This window comes from Scyliorhinus torazame, chromosome 1 (assembly GCF_047496885.1).
Source record: "Scyliorhinus torazame isolate Kashiwa2021f chromosome 1, sScyTor2.1, whole genome shotgun sequence".
Classification (NCBI taxonomy): Eukaryota; Metazoa; Chordata; class Chondrichthyes; order Carcharhiniformes; family Scyliorhinidae; genus Scyliorhinus; species Scyliorhinus torazame.
The window spans coordinates 64,974,886-64,999,450 of record NC_092707.1 but is presented as its reverse complement, the minus strand read 5'-3'; the positions used below and the strand labels follow the sequence as shown (position 1 = coordinate 64,999,450).

At 43.9% G+C, this 24,565-nt stretch overlaps 1 protein-coding gene across 1 annotated transcript in view; it reads left to right on the top strand.

The window, feature by feature from the left end:
* Positions 1–24,565, top strand: part of aacs (acetoacetyl-CoA synthetase) — a 234,282-nt gene that overhangs the window by 170,924 nt on the left and 38,793 nt on the right. The window contains exon 12 of the mRNA XM_072495803.1: positions 2,596–2,718. Coding sequence (XP_072351904.1) covers positions 2,596–2,718 — 123 coding nt within the window. The remainder of the gene's footprint in view (positions 1–2,595; positions 2,719–24,565) is intronic.

Here is a 24,565-nt window from a genome sequence, read left to right as displayed (position 1 = left end):
CCTCTTGATGGAGTTTACTGCAGAACCAGACCTTCAGGCATGTGATGGTCTGCTCACTCTGGTCCTTGTAAGCTCTCCTGTGTTTCAGCTGTGGGGCTTTGCACAGGGGTCAGCAGCCATTTCCTTACCAGGTACTCCTTGTCCACCAAGATCCACCCAGAGGCCGGTGGAATAAGCAGAGGCTACACCTGTGCCTGCTTGAATGGATCATGACAGGTGTCATGAATTCTTTCGCAAACCTGAGAGCTGTACATTGAATGAGTGGAAAATGTTACTGTTGATTAATTCTTTGGACGAGGATGCTGAAGCTGTGGTGCGAACATGTGTAGTCGATCACACCTTGTGCCTAAGAGAATCCTGCCTTTGAGGCAAAACCTCCGCTCTCTGTGCTGACTGGTCACAACTACACTAAAAGTCCGATGCCCTCACCAAAAAATGGTTCCGTTGCCTGAAATATGGAGCTGTGGGTCACCTGTTGACTCCTGCAAGGCGCCTGAGGCAACAAAGTTCAAAGTCACTGTCAGCTTGACAGTTACTGGCAGAGGACCCCAAGCCATGTGTCTTTCTCCTGGAGTGCACGCAGCTCGGCCACCATCTGTATCAACAAACAAAACTGTCTGCAAGCAGTATTGCTGCCCTAAAATGCTCAGGAAGCTGATCTTCTGCTTGTTTCTCTGGGGATTGTCTTTTGGCCTCTCCTGCCCCTTGACCAGCACCTCTGTATCCACTGGCACGAGGTAACTAGTAGTTGCTGGGGCTGCTGTTGCTCCTTCGCACCGCTCCAGCCTGGAGTCAGTGGCCCTGATTATCAGAGACAGTGTCAGGCACCAGGACCTCAGCTGCCAAATGCCCTTCACCCCTTTATGAACTAGATGTTTTCCCAAGGTCTTCCTCTCCAATACTCACTCTGGTATTTCAGTTCTGCTTCAAGAATGGCAGCTTAGTGGGTATGCAAGAACTTCGTGCATCATTTTAAATGGCTACTGCTTCAGTCAAAGGGGTTTCCGCCGCTCAACTTTCCTCATCTCCTTGGACAAGGTGCTGAGACGGAGCACATCTTTGGTAAAAATCTCAACTCTAATTAAACAATCTCTCAATTGCCGCCGCCGCTAGTGGGCAGGTGTCCGTCCTCCTCGAAGCTGGAGGCAGAGTCGCGTGGGCAGCTGGCACAATGTGCTACGGCACAAAGTTGTCAGTTCATCTTTCTCCCCTCCCGCCCCTCCTCTTTCTCCCCCCCCCCCCCCCCCCCAAGTCCACGGAATCTCAAAATGATACAGCCCCCCCCCCCCCCAAGCCCACGGAATCTCAAAATGATACAGCAGTGGAGGAGGCCATTCCTCTGATTGTCTGTGATGGCTCTGCCAGCCAATTAGACCCAATCCTTGTTCTTTTCTCCCACAGCCCTGGACATTAAAAAAAAAAGAAATCTGAGTATTTATCCAATCCTCATTTGAAAATTGCTATTGAATTGGCTCCCACTAATCCTTTAAAGGAGTGCATTCCAGATCTGCTTAGTTCCTTTTGATATGAGACGTCGTAACAATAATTTAATTTTGCATGGATTCATTGTCAATCATGTGCAGCTATGTGAACCCTTGGAAAATGTACCTGGAAAGAATTCTTCTTCTTCTGGCGCATAGAAATTGTGCTGTAAAGGTTCTAATATGTTCCCTGTTAAATTGCTGCCATTCTATCATTCATGCCACCTACATTTTACACATTTAAGTCTATTCTGGTCTTTTAGCTAATACTTCACTACAGATTCTTGAGAATGTTTCTGCTGAAATCAAATGATATTTGAGTGCTTTATTTGTGCAACTACTTAGGATTTATTTTCTTTTTAAACTGTTTGCTTTCAAAGATTAGTGGTTAGATTTGATTTGATGGATTCCAGAGAATTGGCAGAAAAGCCTACTTTAGAGCAGCAATCTTCTCAACGAGAAAAGGCCTTTCAGTTCAAATGAGGCTATTCTTTTTCATAAGTCAAAACCGTTTTGATTAAGTCTTGATAATGAAGGATCTCCGCAGCTAATCATGCAACATCGATGCTTCAAAAGTGACCCAGATTTATTAGTGCCAATTTGAATAACTGCCAAAATCACCATGCCCAGCTATGAACATGGTTAATTTAGCCATTCTATTCAGCAGCATTATAGTCATAATTGTTTGTTTGCCTAACCTATGGATCAAGGTCTCATCAATTGCGTATGATCAACGATGAACCTGAATGGATTTATTTGTATCATGCCGACCTTTCCTATAACGTATTATTAGAACTTAGTATTCAATAATTACCACAATTCCTGACCCCAACACATTCCAAAACTCTTAACCAACTTTTGTTCAGATGGCATAATTAATTGCAAATGCAACTGAATTCTGAAAATAGTGGAAATACAATGTCACTTAATTATTCTAATAAGAAAAATTAGTTAACAGAAATTAGTTAGAAAAACACGATTGCTCCGGAGTTAAGATTGTAATGAGTAAACACAAGTTATATAAATGTATAAAACTTTCAAAGGTTCTATTTTGGTGTGAATATTAACTGTTCTCTTGGAAATTGAAATCTTAAGCCCTGTTTTCCTTTTTCAGGTGAGACTCACAGTCTACAGACGCTGCACACCATTCTGTCAACTGGGTCTCCTCTCAAACCTCTAACTTATGATTACGTCTACAAGCACATCAAGAACAATATCCTGTTAGGCTCAATCACAGGTGAGATTTCTGGGAATTGGTGGCATATTTCCATTAGACAGTGCATTTAGAACCCTGCACAATTATGTGATGCAGTTCATGACTCAAATGGGCTTCATCCTTAAAGTAACAGCCTCATCAAGTTAAGCACACTGGCAAAGAACTTCATCGGTAAAATACTAATACCATGTGGCATCCTGTCCTGAATCGCAAAGTGATTGATAGAGTGCAGGTTGATGACCTAGTTTCCCCTCACAATGCGTTCACAATCTGAGCTGCACAAAGAGAGGCACTGAGTGGAAATCAAGGGATGTCTCAGTGCAAGATTACCTGTCTGCTCTGCCAACTGGAATGAAATGTTTCATTTGCTGCGGCGGGGCGGGAGAGAAAGGCAACCTAAAAAAAGCAAACACGTGTACGTTGCCAACTGGATTGGATTTTCAGGAAATACTTTAAAAGGAGAACATTGGCTTGTGTTCTTTTTAATTAAATAATATTTTGCTTCCTATCAATTAAAAGCAATGTTTATGGAGTGTCTAGGTACCAGTTCTGAGCTTTTAGATGGGAACGCAATTTTCCTGTCTTCTCCATAACTTGCAGGCAGCATCACCTTTGGGGCAGAATTTTAAACCCCCTCCCCCCACCCCACCACCTTGCTGGCAGGATTCCCTGGTCCCGCTGAAGTCAATTGGCATTTGAACAGCTCACTGCATTTCCCTGCCGTGACTGGGTCGTAAAATTCCGCCCTTGGACTTCTCTTGATGGTGATGGCTGTGTGGAATGTGCAAAGGTAAACCTCTTTTTGAAAGGAAATGTTTTAAACGTTAAGGAATTTCTCCTGGTGAGTCGGAGGATGTTAACCACATGCAAGCGCTTTGATGTAATTATGACATTTGTTTTGTATGTTCTGAATCTGTTTGGATGTATGGCTCTATGTCATATTTAGTTGGAAGCCACCCAAACAATTAACAGCAGTAAACACTTGATATGGTCACGTCTACAATGAGTTTTATACAGACTACCATTTAGAGAATTTGAAGAGACTGCCATATTTGGCTTGGTAGTTTAGTGAGCAGTATTGCCACCAATGATTGTAGTAATTCACTTGTTTGTGATATAGACAATGTGTAGCTAGCAAGCACTCCCGTTTTTAACGCCATACTGGTAGAAAGTTACTGCTCCGAATCCAGTGGACGTGCTTAGCTATTTTGAAGGAAAATGAATAGTCGCTTCAGCCTTAACTTTCAATGCCGTTTTGCTCGCTCTTTAACATTGTTTTTTCCCACAGTAACAATGCCTCAACCTGATGCAGAACCAGTCAGATGTAGAATAGTGATCGATTGTTCACTGTCAACTGTTGGTTTAGAGACACTCCTGAGAGTTGGAAAAGCATGTGTGATATTGCAGTGGCAACATTATTTTGATAATCATTTTAGTCATTGCAAATAGCTCCATAAAATAGTCACCAATAGATCCAATAGGGAGAGGGAGATTAGAAGAAACTTCTGTATTCAAAGAGTGATGAGAATGTGAAAAATATCACAGGGAATGGTTTGAAGCAATTGTGTTGATGCATTTAAGGGAAAGCTAGGAAAATAGGAATAGAGCGTTATGATAGATTTTTATTAAGAACCAAGAACAATACAGCACAGGAACAGGCCCTTCGGCCCTCCAAGCCTGTACTGGTCATGATACTCTTGGCCAAAACCCTCAACACTTCCTAGTGCCGTATCCCTCCCCATCCTAACTATATGTTTGTTGAGATGCCTTTTGAACACCGTTAATGTTTCTACTTTCACAACCTCCCATGGCAATGAATTCCAGGCACGTACCACCTGCTGTGTATAAAAAAAAAAAAACCCTGCCTCGCTCATCTCCTCTAAATGTTGCCCCACGGACCTTAAAACTATGCCCCCTGGTGACTGACCCCTCCACCCTGGGAAAGAGTGCCTGCCCATCTACTTTATCCATGTCCCTCATAATCTTGTAGACCTTTTATCAGGTTAGCCCTCAACCTCCATCGTTCCAATGAAAACAGTACGAGTCTATTCAGTCCCTCTGCATAGCTAACACTCTCCAGACCAGGCAACATCCTGGTAAACCTCTGCTCCCTCTCCAAAGCCTCCACATCCCTCTGGTAGTGTGGCAACCAGAATTGGGCGCAATATTCCAAGTATGGCCTTGCCAAAGTTCTATACAGCTGTAGCATGACTTGCCAGTTTTTATACTCAATGCCACGTCCAATGAAGGTGAGCATTCTTGAGTACCTTGTCCACTTGTGTTGCCTCTTTCAAAGATCTGTGGACCTGCACGCCCAGATCTCTCTGATTTTCTATATTCCTAAGAGTTTGCCATTTACGATATATTTCCCCTCTATGTTAGACCTACGATGAGGAAAGCTAGGAGGATATTCAAGTGGAGCATAAACGCCAGCATGGACTGATTGGGCCAAAAGACCTGGTTGTGCCGTATATCCTCTACCTATGTAATCCTTTTGTTTTGAAGCTTCTCCAGATTCATCCCTAGGAGTGTGATGGAATGTGCATCACTCACCTGGGTTAGATGTTGCCACAGCAACACAAGAAACATGACACTTTGTCTGATCAGTACCCTTGCCATTCAGCGCAATATCCATTCTTAATAGTGCACTTTGGCTGCAGTTTGTACAATCTGCTGTGTTGTAGTGCCTCACCAAGTTTACTTTGACATTACCTCCCAGTCTTGATGTTTAATGATGTGGAGATGCCGGCGTTGGACTGGGGCGAGCACAGTAAAGTCTTACAACACCAGGTTAAAGTCCAACAGGTTTGTTTTGTGTCACTAGCTTTCGGAGCGCTGCTCCTTCCTCAGGTGAATGAAGAGGTCTGTTCCAGAAACATATATATAGACAGATTCAAAGATGCCAGACAATGCTTGGAATGCGAGCATTAGCAGGTGATTAAATCTTTACAGATCCAGAGATGGGGTAACCCCAGGTTAAAGAGGTGTGAATTGTGTCAAGCCAGGACAGTTGGTAGGATTTCGCAGGCCAGATGGTGGGGGATGAATGTAATGCGACATGAATCCCAGGTCCCGGTTGAGGCCGCACTCGTGTGCGGAACTTGGCTATAAGCTTCTGCTCGGCGATTCTGCGTTGTTGCGCGTCCTGAAGGCCGCCTTGGAGAACGCTTACCCGGAGATCAGAGGCTGAATGCCCTTGACTGCTGAAGTGTTCCCCGACTGGAAGGGAACATTCCTGCCTGGTGATTGTCGCGCGATGTCCGTTCATCCGTTGTCGCAGCGTCTGCATGGTCTCGCCAATGTACCATGCTTCGGGACATCCTTTCCTGCAGCGCATGAGGTAGACAACGTGGGCCGAGTCGCATGAGTATGTACCGCGTACCTGGTGGGTGGTGTTCTCACGTGTAATGGTGGTATCCATGTCGATGATCTGGCACGTCTTGCAGAGATTGCCATGGCAGGGTTGTGTGGTGTCGTGGTCACTGTTCTTGATGTTTAATGGGAGCTAGGGAAAAGGGCCTCTCGAGCAGTGGTACACACAATATCCCTGAAGGTCGCCCAGTCACCCTCAATGCAATGTGTCCTTTTTCGTCTTACACAAATTACTTTTGAGTTTCTCTGTGCGAGATTTCTTCATGACTGCCTGTTTGTGCCTCGAGACATTGAGACGCTTCTGCACCTTGATGCCCTGGGGATAGATTTTGAAGTTTAGCTTTGCAATGATATAACGGTTGTCAATCTAATGGTCAGTGCCACACATGGTAAAGAGAAATGTAGGCCCCCTACAGTCATATACAGGGGAATGCATAATAAGGGACAAAGAAATGGCCGAGCAATTGAATACATACTTTGGTTCTGTCTTCACAAAAGAGGACACAAATTAGATACCAGGGATGTTGGAGAATGAAAGGTGTAGCGAGAGGGAAGAACTGAGGGAGGTCAACATTAGTAGAGAAGTGGTGCTGTGGAAATTGAAGGTGGATAAATCTCCAGGGCCTGAGAATCTGCATCCCAGCGTGCTTAAGGAGGTGGCTCTGGAAATAGTGGATGCTTTGGTGGTCATCTTCCGGGAGTCTATGGACTCTGGAACAGTCCCTGCAGATTGGAGGGTAGCTCATGTCCCTCCAATATTCAAAAAAGGAGGTAGAGAGAAAGCAGGGAATTATAGACCAGTAAGCCTAACGTCGGTAGTGGAGGAAAATTCTTGAATCCATTATCAAGTACTTTATAGCGGAACATTTAGAAAGCAGCGGCAGGATCAGTCAGAGTCAGCAAGGATTTATGAAGGGGAAATCATGCTTGACAAATCTGTTTGAATTATTTGAAGAGGTAACCAGTACAGTTGACAAGGGGGAGCCGTCGATCTGGTACATTTGGACTTTCAGAAGGCGTTTGACAAAGTCCCGCATAAGAGATTATTGAGCAAAATTAAAGCTCATGGGATTGGAGAAAGGGTATTCAGGTGGATAGAAAACTGGTTGGCAGAGAGGAAACAAAGAGTAGGGATTAATGGGTACTTTTCAAATTGGCAGGCAGTAACTAGTGAGGTACCGCAGGGATCGGTGCTGGGACCCCAGCTATTCAGAATATATATTAATGATTTGGATGAGGGAACAAAATGTAACATCTCAAAGTTTGCAGATGATACCAAGTTGGGTGGGAGGGCAAACTGTGATGAGAATGCAGGGATCCTACAGCATGATCTGGGCAGGTTGGGCGAGTGGGCAAATCAATGGCAGATGCAATGGCAGATGCAGTATAATTTGGATAAGTGTGAGGTTATTCACTTTGGAAGCAAAAACAAAGACAGATTACTACCTGAATGGTTGTAAATTGGGAGAGGGGAGTGTGCAGCGTGACTTGGGTGTCCTTGTGCACCAGTCGCTGAAGGTAAGCATGCAAGTGCAGCAGGCGGTAAAGAAGGCAAATGGTATGTTGGCCTTCATTGTGAGAGACGTCTAGTACAGAAGCAGGGATGTGTTGCTGTAATTATACAGGGCCCTGGTGAGGCCACACCTAGAATATTGTGTGCAGTTTTGGTCTCCTTTTCTGAGGAAGGATGTTCTTGCTATCGAGAGAGTGCAGCGAAGGTTTACCAGACTGATTCCAGGATTGGCTGGACTGTCATATGAGGAGAGATTGACTAGGTTAGGATTGTTCTCGCTGGAGTTCAGAAGAATGAGGGGGGGGGATCTCATAGAGACTTAGAATTTACAGGACTAGATATGGTAGATGCAGGGAAGATTTTACCAATGAAGGATGTGTCCAGAACCAGGGGTCACAGTCTGAGGATTCAGGGTAAACCATTTCGGACAGAGATGAGGAGATATTTCTTCACCCAAAGAGTGGTGAGCCTGTGAAATTCATTACAGCAGGAAGTAATTGATGCTAAAACATTGAATATATTCAAGAGGCGGCTAGATATAAGGGGCTGGTTTAGCACACTAGGCTAAATCGCTGGCTTTTAAAGCAGTCCAAAGAAGGCCAGCAGCATGGTTCAATTCCCGTACCAGCCTCCCCGAACAGGCACTGGAATGTGGCGACTAGGGGCTTTTCACTGTAACTTCATTTGAAGCCTACTTGTGGCAATAAGCGATTTTCATTTTCCTATAGCACTTGGGGAGAATGGGATCAAAGGGGGAGAAAGCAGGATTAGGCTATTGAGTTTGATGATCAGCCATGATCGTGATAAAGGGCGGAGCAGGCTCAAAGGGCCAAAAGGTCTCTTCCTGCTCCTATCTTCTATGTATCTATGTATGTATCTATGGCTTTTGTTACATGCACGTCCTGCCTGTCCCTCTGCCTGATGATGACGATCAGATGCCGGTGTAGAACAGGAATGTATCCAGTGTGTGTTGTGATTAGGGAGGCAGAAAAAGAGCTCGTGCTCAGCACACCACTTTGATAAGAGATCGTTGTTGTTACTTTTTTAAAAAATGCTTTGCATTCGGGTTTTTCTTTTTATACAAAACAAAGGTGAAAGTGAATATACACAGAAAATATATAGTTTGGCTACAATTTACTACATACATTGGTCAGAATTCATATTTCTCTGCAAGTGACTAGCTTTGACTTGGCCTCCTGATCCCAACTCTCCCCTTTCTTCCCGATTCCCCTTCCTCTTCTTGCTCTCTGGCATGTCTTAGAATCATTGAATCATAGAATTTACAGTGCAGATGTCAACTATTGCTATTACAATTGCCAGCCCCTTATTTTTTTCTGATGACCTCTTTCCACGTCTGTTGATCGGCATCAACTCTCGAGTTGAAGTCAACAAGATTGATTAACAAGTCTGACTTTGGCAGCGTAATGATTTTTTTTTCTTTTATAAATGTTTTTATTGAGTTTTTGAAAAAAGTATATTTACACAGAATAAGTAATATATATATAGAAGAGAAGGGCACACCCAAACATACCAAAAAAAAAGTAATGATAAAAAAAATAAAGTAGAATAACTGGTAGGGTATTGTGCACCAGCTCAACAGCAGCAACTCTGTACAACTGGCAAAATTATTTACAACACAGGCGACTGTTTGTGGGGGGTGGTGGAGACTGGGGAGGTAGATATACATTTGGGTGCTGGAGAAACAATTACAGTGGGCAATACTCGAATGGGTTTGGTGTTGGTGTTGTCACTTGCTTCTCCCGGACGGATCTCACTGCCGTTGTCGTCTCGCGCTCACCTCCGCTTCAGCCGTTCCTCACATCTTTCGCCTGTATTCTCCTTGTTCTCTGTTCCTGGAGATGCCAAGTTTGTTATCGTATCTCGTGCCCTCCTTCCGGCTGTCATTTCCCTGCCTGCCTCTCTCTCTCTTTCCCCCTCCCCACCTCCCTGGTTCTCCTCTCTTGTTCCCTGTCCCTACCACCCCCCCCCCCTTCCTGTGGTTCGCCTATCTTTCCTCTTAGGTTTAGCTGTTCCCCCCCCCCCCCCCCCCCCCCCTCCCGGTCTATCCCTCCCTCTCATGCTTTGGCTACTTTCCCCTGATTCGTGGATACCTGGCTATTCTTCTGCTTGTTCGTTGGCCACAAACAGGTCCTAGAACAATTGGGTGAATGGCTCCCACGTTCTGTGGAAGCCGTCATCTGACCCTCGGATGGCGAATTTGATTTTCTCCATTCGGAGAGATTCTGAGAGGTCGTACAGCCAGTCTGCAGCATTGGGTGGTGCTGCTGACCGCCAGCCGAACAGGATTCTCCGGCGGGCGATCAGGCAGGCAAAGGCAAGGGCGTCTGCCCTCCTCCCCAGGAATAGATCTGGCTGGTCTGAAACCCCGAAGACCGCAACTTTCGGGCATGGCTCCACTCTCATCCCCACCACTTTGGACATTGCCTCGAAGAAGACTGTCTAGTACCCCACAAGTCTGGGGCAAGACCAGAACATGTGGGCGTGGTTGGCCGGGCCTCCTTGGCACCGTTCACATCTATCCTCCACCTCCAGGAAGAACCTACTCATACGGGTTCTTGTTTAGTGGGCTCTATGTACCACTTTTAGCTGCATCAGGCTGAGCCTTGCTCACGTGGAGGTGTTGTTGACCCTGTGCAGTGCTTCGCTCCAGAGTCCCCACCCTATTTCAATCCCCAGGTCCTCCTCCCATTTCTTTCCTGTTGCGTCCAGAACGGTGTCGGCCCTCTCTACCAGTCGGTAGACCTTTTCAGTGTGCTGTGTTGCTCATTCATGTCATTTGAGAGAGTTCCTGGCCATGTTGTCTGTCTAGAGAATGTGCAACCTCAGTTGCCATCTAATCACCAACTGGTGTCTATCACCTTGAGGAAAGAGAGAAAAGAACCAAGTAGGGTCTCTCCAAGGTTAAGTTGGCTCCAAGGTGACATGACTGGTGATGGAAGATTGAAACTGAGCCAATTGTCTGTGCCAGAGTTGGTAGTCCAGTATCCAAGTCAGACAAATTCACAGAACAGGAAGCAAAGATTCTTTCCACTTTACTCCCTTGGGCCAGTGTCTTAGGTCATAATTGGGCAATTGTTGGGAAAGTTACCTGAAACAATGTAATTTTCATCTGGTTGATTTCCAACATTATCTGTTGTGTACTTTTGAATGCGCCCCAAGCCTTGATTCAAGTCAACTTGCAAATCCTGTGAAATTAAGTGTAGAATGTTGCTGTGGGGAGAGAGTGTGCGTTTCAGCTACAAACAGGAATGCTAACAGTAAATTTCTCAGTCCTTGGTTTTGGCTTGGGATTTCACATCTTTCCATACTTCAGCTAACAAAGTAAAACAAAATATTTTTATGTGTTTATACATTTTGCCTGCTGCTGTGGTACATGATAATGTGAATAGGACACATCTGCAAAACATGAGTTCGGAATCGGTTGACTTATGAGATACTTTTAATGAAATCATACAAAAAAAATTGTGCTTCAGTTGTTATTCACATCAAGAATTGCTGGTACTTAATCAAACTGTCCCAAACCTTTGCCAGATCATCAAAGTTTACTGAAGCTCGAAAAATTACATCTGAAGGCTGGATCTAGATCCATTATGATGGTAATTGCTATTTTCTAGTTTCTGTTCAGTAGATCAAATGGTAACGTCTGACCATGTTGTCCTAATATCCGCGTATGTATTCTCAATCCAATTATGGTTAGTCACTGTGCATTATTTATGCAATTTAGATTTTATTTGACGTGATTTTGGAATTTCTGACAACCAGTTTTTCTTTGCTGAAAAAAATAAGTCCTGTTTTTTTTATCATCAATTTTGAAGTTGAAAATAATCATCTTAAAGCACTTGGTTTTGGTATTATCCTCAAATGTAAAATTAAGCCATGCAGAGAATAATCAATTTTAGCCTTTTCTGTCCTTGGATGTCCTACTAATTTATGAGTTGACAGGAAAGGGGCTGCAGTTGGAAAGAGATGGTAAAGTGAATCCTTTCCTGCAGGAATTGATAAATCAGAGTATTCCAGAAACCTGAACTATTCAGGTCCCTTTGTTAAATTTTCAACTTCTGTTTCCTTGGTTGAAGACCTCTTATGTTCTTTAATTTTATATTATTTATTTAAACACTTAGGAGAAGGAATTCCAAGCAAACAATATATATGGGAATATGGATTTGAGTGATGTGTATATATAGCTATTTAAATGTTTTGGATGGTAAGAAGACTTGGTGGGGCAGGGGAATGGGGGCAGGGGGTTGGCGGGGAGATATACAACTAAGGTGTTCAAAGAAGTGTGGCTCACACGTCAACGTCAAACAGCAGACTGGGACAGGGGAGCACGGGGGAAAATAAAATAAATGTTTTAGTTGTGGACCCTTCAGATGAAGGGCTCACTTCCTGCCCTCTGATCAGTCAAAACGCCCACAACTAGAAAAGTTACCTATCTTCTCTCTTCCGATACTGACAGCTTTATAGCGTGCAGGAATTATATATATATTACTAGTTGATGCAAATATTGAAATGTTGAGGACAAATTGACATCTAGCAAAAGCAATAGGCTGCACACCCAGGACAATTGCACATCTGAGTGCTGCAAGGCAAATAAAAATGCTTGACACCGAAAGACCGAAAAATTGAAAGGAAAATTAAGGAAACAAGATTTGGAAAGCTTGTAGAGTAGGGAAAGCAAAGAGAGTGACCAGTGAGCGATGCAAAAATGATAAAAAGCAGGCCAAGAGAACACTCGGGTGAAACTGACGGGAAACAGGCGAAGAATATACATCAACTGCTAACATAAAAAATGTTTCCAATACAATAGCTGGAGAAAGTTAAATACCAAAGGGCTTGTATAGAATTCGACATGAGGATGTTTTGTTTGTGGACCCTTCAGATGAAGGGCTCACAACCAAAACATTTAGTCCAGTTACTGGACTAAATGATAGTTTCTCTGAAGTTTTTTATTTAAATAGGGAGGTTGTTAACAATATACGAACAGTCATCACGTGTCTTTGTTTTATATTGGTGAATAGAGGTTTTAGATGAGCTGAAAAACAATAAATCTGTCGGAATTCATGTACTATACTGTCGGATATGTAAAAAAAAAACATAGGAGCTTTATAAAGCACTGATCATCATTTTGACTAAGGTTCTTGTAGACTGAAACTAGATAAATGTAGTGCACGAAAACCAAAATGGTTCTGGTTAGCCTCACCTTAATCAGAAAATTAATTAAATCAAAGCTAATTTTTAAAAAAAGTTACTGGAATTGTCTGCCTTAACTCTATGGTAACACTCTAATATTGAAGTTGGGAGGCTGTGGGTTTAAGTTGCATTCCAGAAACCTGAGCACATAGTCCAAGTATTGCTGAGGGACAGCTGCACTGTGGGAGGTGTAATTTTTCACATGGGATGTTTAAACTGAGATCATGTTGTGTTAATGTAAAAGATCCCGTGGCACTATTTGAAGAAGTGCAGTGGAGTTCTTCTGGCGTCCTGGCCGAAGTTTGTCCAACATCAGATTATCTTGCCAATATCTCAATACTGTGTTTGTGGAATTACACCCTGCACAAATTCATTGCCAGTGTTTCCTACATTACAATAGTGACTACATTTGGATTTTGATTTTGTTTATTGTCACGTGTACCAAGGTACAGTGAAAAATATTTTTCTGCGAGCAGCTCAACAGATAATTAAGTACATGAAAAGAAAAGGAAATAAAAGAAAATAAATAATAGGGCAACACAAGGTACATAATAGAACATAGAACATAGAACAATACAGCGCAGTACAGGCCCTTCGGCCCACGATGTTGCACCGAAACAAAAGCCATCTAACCTACACTATGCCATTATCATCCATATGTTTATCCAATAAACTTTTAAATGCCCTCAATGTTGGCGAGTTCACTACTGTAGCAGGTAGGGCATTCCACGGCCTCACTACTCTTTGTGTAAAGAACCTACCTCTGACCTCTGTCCTATATCTATTACCCCTCAGTTTAAAGTTATGTCCCCTCGTGCCAGCCATTTCCATCCGCGGGAGAAGGCTCTCACTGTCCACCCTATCCAACCCCCTGATCATTTTGTATGCCTCTATTAAGTCTCCTCTTAACCTTCTTCTCTCCAACGAAAACAACCTCAAGTCCATCAGCCTTTCCTCATAAGATTTTCCCTCCATACCAGGCAACATCCTGGTAAATCTCCTCTGCACCCGCTCCAAAGCCTCCACATCCTTCCTATAATGCGGTGACCAGAACTGTACGCAATACTCCAAATGCGGCCGTACCAGAGTTCTGTACAGCTGCAACATGACCTCCCGACTCCGGAACTCAATCCCTCTACCAATAAAGGCCAACACTCCATAGGCCTTCTTCACAACCCTATCAACCTGGGTGGCAACTTTCAGGGATCTATGTACATGGACACCTAGATCCCTCTGCTCATCCACACTTCCAAGAACTTTACCATTAGCCAAATATTCCACATTCCTGTTATTCCTTCCAAAGTGAATCACTCACACTTCTCTACATTAAACTCCATTTGCCACCTCTCAGCCCAGCTCTGCAGCTTATCTATATCCCTCTGTAACCTGCTACATCCTTCCACACTATCGACAACACCACCGACTTTAGTATCGTCTGCAAATTTACTCACCCACCCTTCTGCGCCTTCCTCTAGGTCATTGATAAAAATGACAAACAGCAACAGCCCCAGAACAGATCCTTGTGGTACTCTACTTGTGACTGTACTCCATTCTGAACATTTCTCATCAACCACCACCCTCTGTCTTCTTTCAGCTAGCCAATTTCTGATCCACATCTCTAAATCACCCTCAATCCCCAGCCTCCGTATTTTTTGCAATAGCCTACCGTGGGGAACCTTATCAAACGCTTTGCTGAAATCCATATACACCACATCAACTGCTCTACCCTCATCTACCTGTTCAGCCACCTTCTCAAAGAACTCAATAAGGTTTGTGAGGCATGACCTACCCTTCACAAAGCCATGCTGACTATCCCTGATCATATTATTCCTATCTAGATGATTATAAATCTTGTCTCTTATAATCCCCTCCAAGACTTTACCCACTACAGACGTGAGGCTCACCGGTCTATAGTTGCCGGGGTTGTCTCTGCTCCCCTTTTTGAACAAAGGGACCACATTTGCTGTCCTCCAGTCCTCTGGCACTATTCCTGTAGCCAATGATGACATAAAAATCAAAGCCAAAGGTCCAGCAATCTCTTCCCTGGCCTCCCAGAGAATCCTAGGATAAATCCCATCAGGTCCCGGGGACTTATCTATTTTCAGCCTGTCCAGAATTGCCAACACCTCTTCCCTACGTACCTCAATGCCATCTATTCTATTAGCCTGGGGCTCAGCATTCTCCTCCACAACATTATCTTTTTCCTGAGTGAATACTGACGAAAAATATTCATTTAGTATCTCGCCTATCTCTTCAGACTCCACACACAATTTCCCATCCCTGTCCTTGACTGGTCCTACTCCTTCCCTAGTCATTCGCTTATTCCTGACATACCTATAGAAAGCTTTTGGGTTTTCCTTGATCCTTCCTGCCAAATACTTCTCATGTCCCCTCCTTGCTCGTCTTAGCTCTCTCTTTAGATCCTTCCTCGCTACCTTGTAACTATCCATCGCCCCAACTGAAACTTCACACCTCATCTTCACATAGGCCTCCTTCTTCCTCTTAACAAGAGATTCCACTTCCTTGGTAAACCACGGTTCCCTCGCTCGACGCCTTCCTCCCTGCCTGACCGGTACATACTTATCAAGAACACGCAGTAGCTGATCCTTGAACAAGCCCCACTTATCCAGTGTGCCCAACACTTGCAGCCTACTTCTCCACCTTATCCCCCCAAGTCACGTCTAATGGCATCATAATTGCCCTTCCCCCAGCTATAACTCTTGCCCTGCGGTGTATACTCATCCCTTTCCATCATTAACGTAAACGTCACCAAATTGTGGTCACTGTCCCCAAAGTGCTCTCCTACCTCCAAATCCAACACCTGGCCTGGTTCATTACCCAAAACCAAATCCAACGTGGCCTCGCCTCTAGTTGACCTGTCAACATATTGTTTCAGGAAACCCTCCTGCACACACTGTACAAAAAACGACCCATCTATTGTACTCGAACTATATCTTTTCCAGTCAATATTTGGAAAGTTAAAGTCTCCCATAATAACTACCCTGTTACTTTCGCTCTTATCCAGAATCATCTTCGCCATCCTTTCCTCTACATCCCTCGAACTATTAGGAGGCCTATAAAAAAACTCCCAACAGGGTGACCTCTCCTTTCCTGTTTCTAACTTCAGCCCATACTACCTCTGAAGAAGAGTCCCCATCTAGCATCCTCTCTGCCACCGTAATACTGCTCTTGACTAGCAGCGCCACACCTCCCCCTCTTTTGCCTCCTTCTCTGAGCTTACTAAAACACCTAAACCCCGGAACCTGCAACACCCATTCCTGTCCCTGCTCTATCCATGTCTCCGAAATGGCCACAACATCGAAGTCCCAGGTACCAACCCATGCTGCCAGTTCCCCTACCTTGTTTCGTATACTCCTGGCATTGAAGTAGACACACTTCAAACCACCTACCTGAACACTGGCCCCCTCCTGCGACGTCAAATCTGTGCTCCTGACCTCTATACTCTCATTCTCCCTTACCCTAAAACTACAATCCAGGTTCCCATGCCCCTGCTGCATTAGTTTAAACCCCCCCAAAGAGCACTAACAAATCTCCCCCCCAGGATATTTGTGCCCCTCAGGTTCAGATGTAGACCATCCTGTCTGTAGAGGTCCCACCTTCCCCAGAAAGAGCCCCAGTTATCCAGAAATCTGAATCCCTCCCGCCTGCACCATCCCTGTAGCCACGTGTTTAAATGCTCTCTCTCCCTATTCCTCATCTCACTATCACGTGGCACGGGCAACAACCCAGAGATAACAACTCTGTTTGTTCTAGTTCTGAGCTTCCATCCTAGCTCCCTGAAAGCCTGCCTGACATCCTTGTCCCCTTTCCTACCTATGTCGTTAGTGCCAATGTGGACCACGACTTGGGGCTGCTCCCCCTCCCCCCTAAGGACCCGGAAAACACGATCCGAGACATCACGTACCCTTGCACCTGGGAGGCAACATACCAAACGTGAGTCTCTCACGCTCCCACAAAATCTCCTATCTGTGCCCCTGACTATAGAGTCCCCAATTACTAATGCTCTGCTCCTCTCCCCCCTTCCCTTCTGAGCAACAGGGACAGACTCCGTGCCAGAGGCCCGTATCCCATGGCTTACCCCTGGTAAATCGTCCCCCCACAAGCATCCAAAGCGGTATACTTGTTTCTCAGTGGAACGACCGCAGGGCATCCCTGCACTGACTGCTTTTTCCCAGCCCCTCTTACAGTTACCCACCTATCTCCAATCTTTGGTGTAACTAATTCCCTGAAGCTGCTATCTGTGACCCCTTCTGCCTCCCGAATGATCCGAAGTTCTTCCAACTCCAGCTCCAGTTCCCTAACTCGGTCTTGGAGGAGCTGGAGATGGCAGCACTTCCTGCAGGTAAAATCAGCAGGGACACTAACTGCATCCCTCACCTCAAACATCCTGCAGGAGGAACATTGCACTCCCTTCCCTGCCATTCCTCTAACTTTCTACCAAGATCTGGCTAACAACTAAATTAAATTTTTTATAAAAAATAATAATATAATATAATAAAATATGGCACTTACCTCAGACCAATGGGTTTTATTATTAGGTTAGAGGAGGAGGGCGGGTGGGAGACACTACACGTGTAGTGTCTCGGGTTTCCTCTCCACCAGAATTTATTGGTGAGGGTCTTCCCAGACGTCGGCGGGTCGACTTCCTGTTCCCGCCTAAAACAGCTCCTGCTGAAATTGACTAACCAGCCAGCTCCACTTCCGCCAAAATCGACTGGCCTGCCCCTGCAAAGACAAGTGCTTTTAAAGGACAGACTTACCTCCCAGCAGCCACTTCCGCACTGCTCCCGCTGAAACTGACTCACCAGCTGTTCTCCCGCCGAAATCGACATAATGTAACTACATAATACCGGCATCGGGTGAAGCATACAGGGGTGTAGTGTTAATGAGGTCAGTCCATAAGAGGGTCGTTTAGGAGTCTGGTAACAGCAGGGAAGAAGCAGTTTTTGAGTCTGTTCGTGCGTGTTCTCGTACTTTTGTATCTCCTGCCCGATGGAAGAAGTTGGAAGATTGAGTAAGCCAGGTGGGAGGGGTCTTTGATTATACTGCCCGCTTTCCCCAGGCAGCGAGGGGTGTAGGTGGAGTCAATGGATGGGAGGCAGGTTCGCGTAATGGACTGGGTGGTGTCCACGACTCTCTGAAATTTCTTGCGGTCTTGGGCCAAGCAGTTGCCATACCAGGCTATGATGCAGCCAGATAGGATGCTTTCTATGGTGCATTTGTAAAAATTGCTAAGAGTTAATGTGGACATGCCAAATTTCCTTCGTTTCCTGAGGAAGTATAGGCGCTGTTGTGCTTTCTTGGTCATAGCGTCGACGTGGGTGGACCCTGACAGATTTTTGGAGATGCGTACCCCATGGAATTTGAAACATTCCCGGACTATGAAAGGCAGCATACTAATGCAAGATCCTTCCTGATGTAAAAAATAACCTATAAAAGGCAGTCAGCATAGTTACATAAGAAGATCAATCTGATTTAACTTTCCAATTTATTTAGAAATCAGTATCCCAGGAAGAGTCACATGACGTATACCTAGACTTCCAAAGATCTTTTGTAAAATATCAATACATGCTAACCTTATTTGCAAAGGAGTCATGTATGGAGGTAATCCACTAATGTGCATTCGGAACTCTCGAAGGGAAGCAAGCTGTTGGGTTGAAATGTCCTGGGTGGAAAACAGTCTAAAAGGAAACTATGACTCCGGTCTTGACATATTTAAATGAACTGGCATCTTCTTGCAAGTTGGTCAATTCAAGCATCACAGGACATTTGATGTGGTTGTGTGGGGGTGGCTGTGCATTGGAGACCACCAACATTTTGTAACGGGTTTGCAATTGAGTGGATCAATATCAGATTAAGTTCAATGACAGTCGCCATAGTCCCAGAGGCTACTCTCCCCTTTGAGAGAGAGAGAGAGAACTGACTGATGGTGATTTAACTTGAGGGTCACCACATCTCAAGTGATGCTTGAAGGCTGGGCCTTCATGGTAACCTCAACCGGTACGGGAATTTAACCCACGCTGCTTGCCTCGCTCTGGGTCACGAACCAGCCGCCCAGCCAACTGAGCTAACTGACCTCCCTGAAGTTGAATATGGGCAAATATAAAGCAGTCTTGTGTGTACTGATATTTGATATTGAACAACCAAAAGGAGATTGAGGAGGACACATTTGTTCTCTAATGGTCAGTACTGAACCTGCCAAGGAGGAAGCAGAGACAATGCAGTTGATGGGCATGCTTCTCATTGTTGCCAAACCGTGCGCAGCCCTAATAGAGCAAACAGGGTGCAGGGTTGTATTGCCTAATCCAATGGACTCCGGTTTCTCGTGATCATGCTGCTAGTGTTTTGAGCTGGCTATACCAAGAGTGCCGAAGACATCCATTTCCCATAACATTGTTAGAGGGCTACCTAAACCCTCAAGGCAAAGGAGGTAATTGGCACTGTACAAAAGAAAAGCTACGTGAACAATTTAAGCTGAGCTTGTCAACCTCAAAAAGAATAATCGTGCCTTTTAGAGATCTATCTCTAAGATAGGTGAAGATATCGCAAGATAAGGGAAATTAAGCCAGAAATGATACTTTCAGATATGCCCAGGCAGGCAGCAGTGAAAGAGGCATAGTTTCAAGGTTGTGACTGGCAATTTGCGAGCTGATTTCCAGAAGTGTTTCTTTGCACAAGATCAAAAAATGAAATGGATTGCAGGACAGGATGACTGATGTCAAGACATTGGGCTCATTTAAGAAACAGAAACAATCACAAATTACATTTTGTGGGACCAATGACATCTAGTTTTGGATAGTCCATAATTTCATCCTCCTAAGTAATGGGAAATCATTGACTCTGTACATCCTTCCACCCCAGTAAAGCTCTGTAGCCTCACCCGCAACTCCATTGTCCTCCTCGTCCACTGTCTCAGGCCAAGTCATGATATTTATGAATTGAAAATCCAAATACTGCTGCTTTGGGAGTCTGAAACAAAAACAGAAAATGCTGGTCAGGCAGTAGCTGTGGTGAGAGAAACCCGAGTTAATGTTTCAGGTCTATGACCTTTCATCAGAACTGGGAAAAAGTTAGAAATGTTTTGAGCAAGAGGTGGGTGGGACAAGGACTGAAGGGAGATCTGTGATTGGGTTACTGACAGGAGGGATTGACCGACAGAAGTCTTACAGGGCCAAAGGGTGATGGGGCAAGAAAAGGAACAAAAAGATGTGTCTAAAGCAGGTGTGCCACTGTCTGAAGCAAAACGGAAACATGCAAAGAAAGGGAAACATAAATGGGGCAGGGATTGTGGTCTGAAATTGTTCAATTCGAGGTTGAGTCTGGAAGGCTGTAGCGAACCTAATTGAAAGTGAGTTGTTGTCCTCGAGCTTACACTGAGCTTCACTGGACGAGTGAAATTGACAGAGGACAACAGCATGGCTGCTCTCTGCGCACCTTTTTGCTTCCTTGTTTCTCCTCTTGGCCCATCACAGTTTCCTGTGGGATTTGTAAGACTAACTCTTCTACCATTTCCTTCTTTCAGCCTGTTACGGACCTTGCTTTTGTCCTTGGCCCATCCACTCTTTGATTAAAAACCTATGACATCTCAAATTTTCCCAGTTCTGATTTTTAAAAACCGGTCATAAACCTGAATTGTTGAGTCTGGTTTTGCTCTCCACAGATGGTGCCCTATCAGCTTCCAGCAATTTCTGCTCTTTTTACGCTGTTTCTGACACTTTATGCATTGATCATAAAGAATTCCTGTTCAATGTTTTATCTGCCCACTTTAACTTAATAACCCCACCCCCTCCACAGGGCCTCTGTAACTTGTTCTTGTGTTTTGCCTTCACAGAGCACTGACCTTTTTTTCTGCTCCTGATACTGTTGCGACTCCCTTAGCTAGTGCATGGTCAATTCCAGTCCCCCTTGATCTGGGGTTGCAACACAATTGAAATGAATAAATACATCTTTGAAAACAGCCAAAGTCTTTGTCCCTTAGCTGCTCAAAAACTACAGTCACCAGATTTGTAAATTTAAACACAATTAAGTTTATTAATAACAATACTTATAATTAAATATTTACAACAGGTTAACTATTAGAACAAATACATTACAGAACAGGCCCTTCGGCCCACCAAGCAGCTCCGATCCAGATTCCTTATTTACACCTCCTGCTTATTGTCCAAATGACCTGTAGCCCTCTATTCCCAGCCCATTCATGTGTCTATCATGCCTGCCTCCACCATCTCCACTGGCAACGCATTCCAGGCACCCACTACCCTCTGCATGAAAAGCTTTTGCCATACATCTCCTCTAAACTTTCCCCCTCTCACATTGAACCTGTGCCCCCTTTTAATTGAGTCTTCCATCAGGGAAAAAGCTTCTGACTATTCACCCTGTCTATGCCTCTCGTAATTTTGTAGACCTCAATCAGGTTTCCCCTCAGCCTCCGTCTTTCTAACGAAAACAATCCCAAGTTTATTCAACCTCTCCTCATGGCTAATGCCCTCCAGACCAGGCACTCTCTCTAAAGCATCCACGTCCTTCTGGTAGTGTGACGACCAGAACTGCACATAACTCCAAATGTGGCCCAACTAAATTTTAAACAGCTGTAACATGACCTGCGAACTCTTGTACTCAATGCCTCAGCCAATGAAGACAAGCATGCCGTATGCTGCCTTGACCAATTTATCCACCTGCATTGACACTTTCATGGAGCTATGTGCCTGAACGCCCAGATCCCTCCACCTGTTATTTACTGTATAATTCACACCTGAATTTGATGTTATCTAATTCCTAACCCCCCGACTTAAACCTGCCCCACCTCTATCTATATAGAATACATGCACAGACACACACGACAGACAAACAGGGGGGAGAAGAGGGGGATAGAATAATAAGTTAAAGGGATAAAAGTCTTTGTTTTAGATAGTTGCTTCTGGTACATTTTCCTTCAAGGCTTTCAGCTTGAAGTTTTCTGTTTCCAGTCTGTAATGGTTTTCACTGTGGATTCATTCAGGGCTCTTCAGTTTCAAAAATATAGCTTTTCTAGAGAAAGCATGAGAGAGCAGGTCTTTGTCACTCAGCATCCATGTCTCCAACTCTGCTTTCCTTAGGTCACTGGATATCATTCCACTCAAGTAGGACCCAATCACCCTGCAGAATATGGCCTTTTGACCAATTCCTTGCCCACCAGCCAACCAATCGAACAGAGTCCCACTGATCTCTTGGGTGCCACAAAGGCTTAGTTCTGCTGCTCCAAAACTAACACCATATACTATGTTGCAACTTTTTGAATATCTCATTCTCTCTGTTGCTCCACTTAAAAAGATACATGTCCATTAAGCGTCCATGGATCAAAATAACAACAAAAAATAAAGAAACGAGAATCAACAGGAAGGGCCCTTACAATATGTTCTGTTATCTTACCTTTATGCCACTATTGGCATATTATTTAGCCTTTAATGCTACCAGTAACACTCCCTTTGTCTTGTGTCCCTGACATCTATGTCAAATCTCTCCTGAGTTCCCAAGTATCCCTACCTTTTATTTTACACCACCCCCTCTTAAACAGTGTAAAATCCATCATATTTCTACTTGTCTTTAACTCTGAAGGTGAGTCATATAGATTTGAAAGGTTAACTATTTCTCTCTCCACACATGCTGCCAGACCTGCTGAGGTTTTCCCATTTCCAGTTTCCAGCATTTGTGGTATTTAGCTTTTATTGTAACTTAACATTTACAATAAGGGGCTGTTTAGCACAGGGCTAAATCGCTGGCTTTGAATGCAGACCAAGGCAGGCCAGCAGCATGGTTCAATTCCCGTAACAGCCTCCCCGAACAGGCGCCGTAATGTGGCGACTAGGGGCTTTTCACAGTAACTTCATTGAAGCCTACTTGTGACAATAAGCAATTTTCATTTACTATTCCTGAGCCAAAGCGATTGTGTGTAAAACGTTGACCAATTTTCTGCTATTACATTTCACTGATTGCACCAATGAATTTGCAGAAAATAATTAACTTCAGCCCCCCGTGGTAAAGGATAAACGCAGATTTTTTTGTTGTTGTTGCAGGATCAGCGTATTCAGTTAACACTGAAAGTAAGCATTGCTGTGTTTAAGTACTGTTTTGTCAATAAAAAAGTGTAAAGGATTCCTGAGCCACAGAAATGTGGGTCATAGGTTCAGTCCCTCTGTGGCTGGCAATCCAATCTGCCAAGATATATCGGGTGGGCTTTGTAAATTTTAACAAGGCTGCAAAAATGGACTGTTTTTACTGTCTGGAGGAACATTACTATTCCTACAAAATGGCACCTCCTGCATGACTAGGTTGAACCCTGAACTGAAAATTTGCGGAATAATCCAGGTCTTGTTGATCCTTACAGTCGCAAATAGGGATGTGGTAAGGAATGGGAAAAATGTAGGGGATAAGAGATCTAATTGAAACAAATTTTTTGTATCAGTTACGAGAGCTTACTTCATAGTTCAAACAAGCCAGGCCCCTCAAAGCTGCAAGATGAATCAACTGGTACATGGCTAAATCTCCTAAAAACTCATTTCATTTTCTGCTGTTAGCTTTAATCACCTTCTGTCATGGCTGATCTCCACCTCCTGGTAATAGGTTGGTCCTTATAAATTCAAAGTAGTAAATTACACTACTAAATCAATGGTTTTTTTCCAAACTTAAATGATTTATGATATCACTTGACAATGTTCTATAATTAAATGAATGCAAAGCAGCTAACAGTACTGGAACATTGCTTTATGTGATTTTCTGAGGCAAATTAAATTAATCATATAGACTATTTTGGAATGCGTTGTTTGAGTTGCTGTACCGAAGCGTGGCCTTTCCAGTTTGTGTGAGTGAGTGAATTCCTTTGTGGGGTAATTAATGCATTTTCAATACACTGATAAATGGTTGTTTTTTTGGCATGCTTACATTTGTTTTTATAATTTGTGCTAATCATGTTTGCAATCATTTTCTTACCTCTGAGAAATAATAGTTCCCCCAGAGATGAGGGTATACAAAATTACTGGATGACTTTTCCTTATTAGGAAATGGGTGTTCAAGCATTGCAGTGAATATGTAGATATATTGGGAAAATTAATTTAGCTTTTACATTGGTGGCGTGCAAAACGTAATTCATCTGAAGGCGTATTGAAGGCTGAAGCCAACTTTGTCTACGATTTGATCATTTTGATCTCCCTGACAATTACCATCTACTATTATGCTGGTTTTCACAATCAGTTGGTTATTGCTGCGCAATATTTCCGAAACCTACTTGGGGCTTAATAAGATTAATTAAGTAAATTCAACAGAGATGCAACAATAGATGTGCTGCCGATAGCAGCAGTTCTTTCTACGCATCGTGCTGCTGCATCAACCTCGGGCTTCACTGTACAATCCAAATGAGACCTCCATAGCACAAAGCTGATGGAAGACCCGCCAGTCCCATTTCCAGCACAAGATAAATTGTACCTTATCTGTCAATTCAAATATTTGAGTAGTTGTGTCGCGGTGGAAACTAATAGCCAGGCCAAATCAGACCATCGCTGGTTATTTATTTGCTTAACTTTACCTTGTGGTGTGTAGCAGAGCGTTTGATTTGCTCTTGCTGTGATGGATAGTTCAACAGTTTTCTTGATTGCAGCATCCTTCGATCTTCTTCCATTCCACAATAAGATTTAAAAGTGTCAAGGACACGATGCACATAAAACCTAAATTGTAATATGCTAAAAATGTTGTACTTCTTTGGCTGAACAGAGTTGGAAT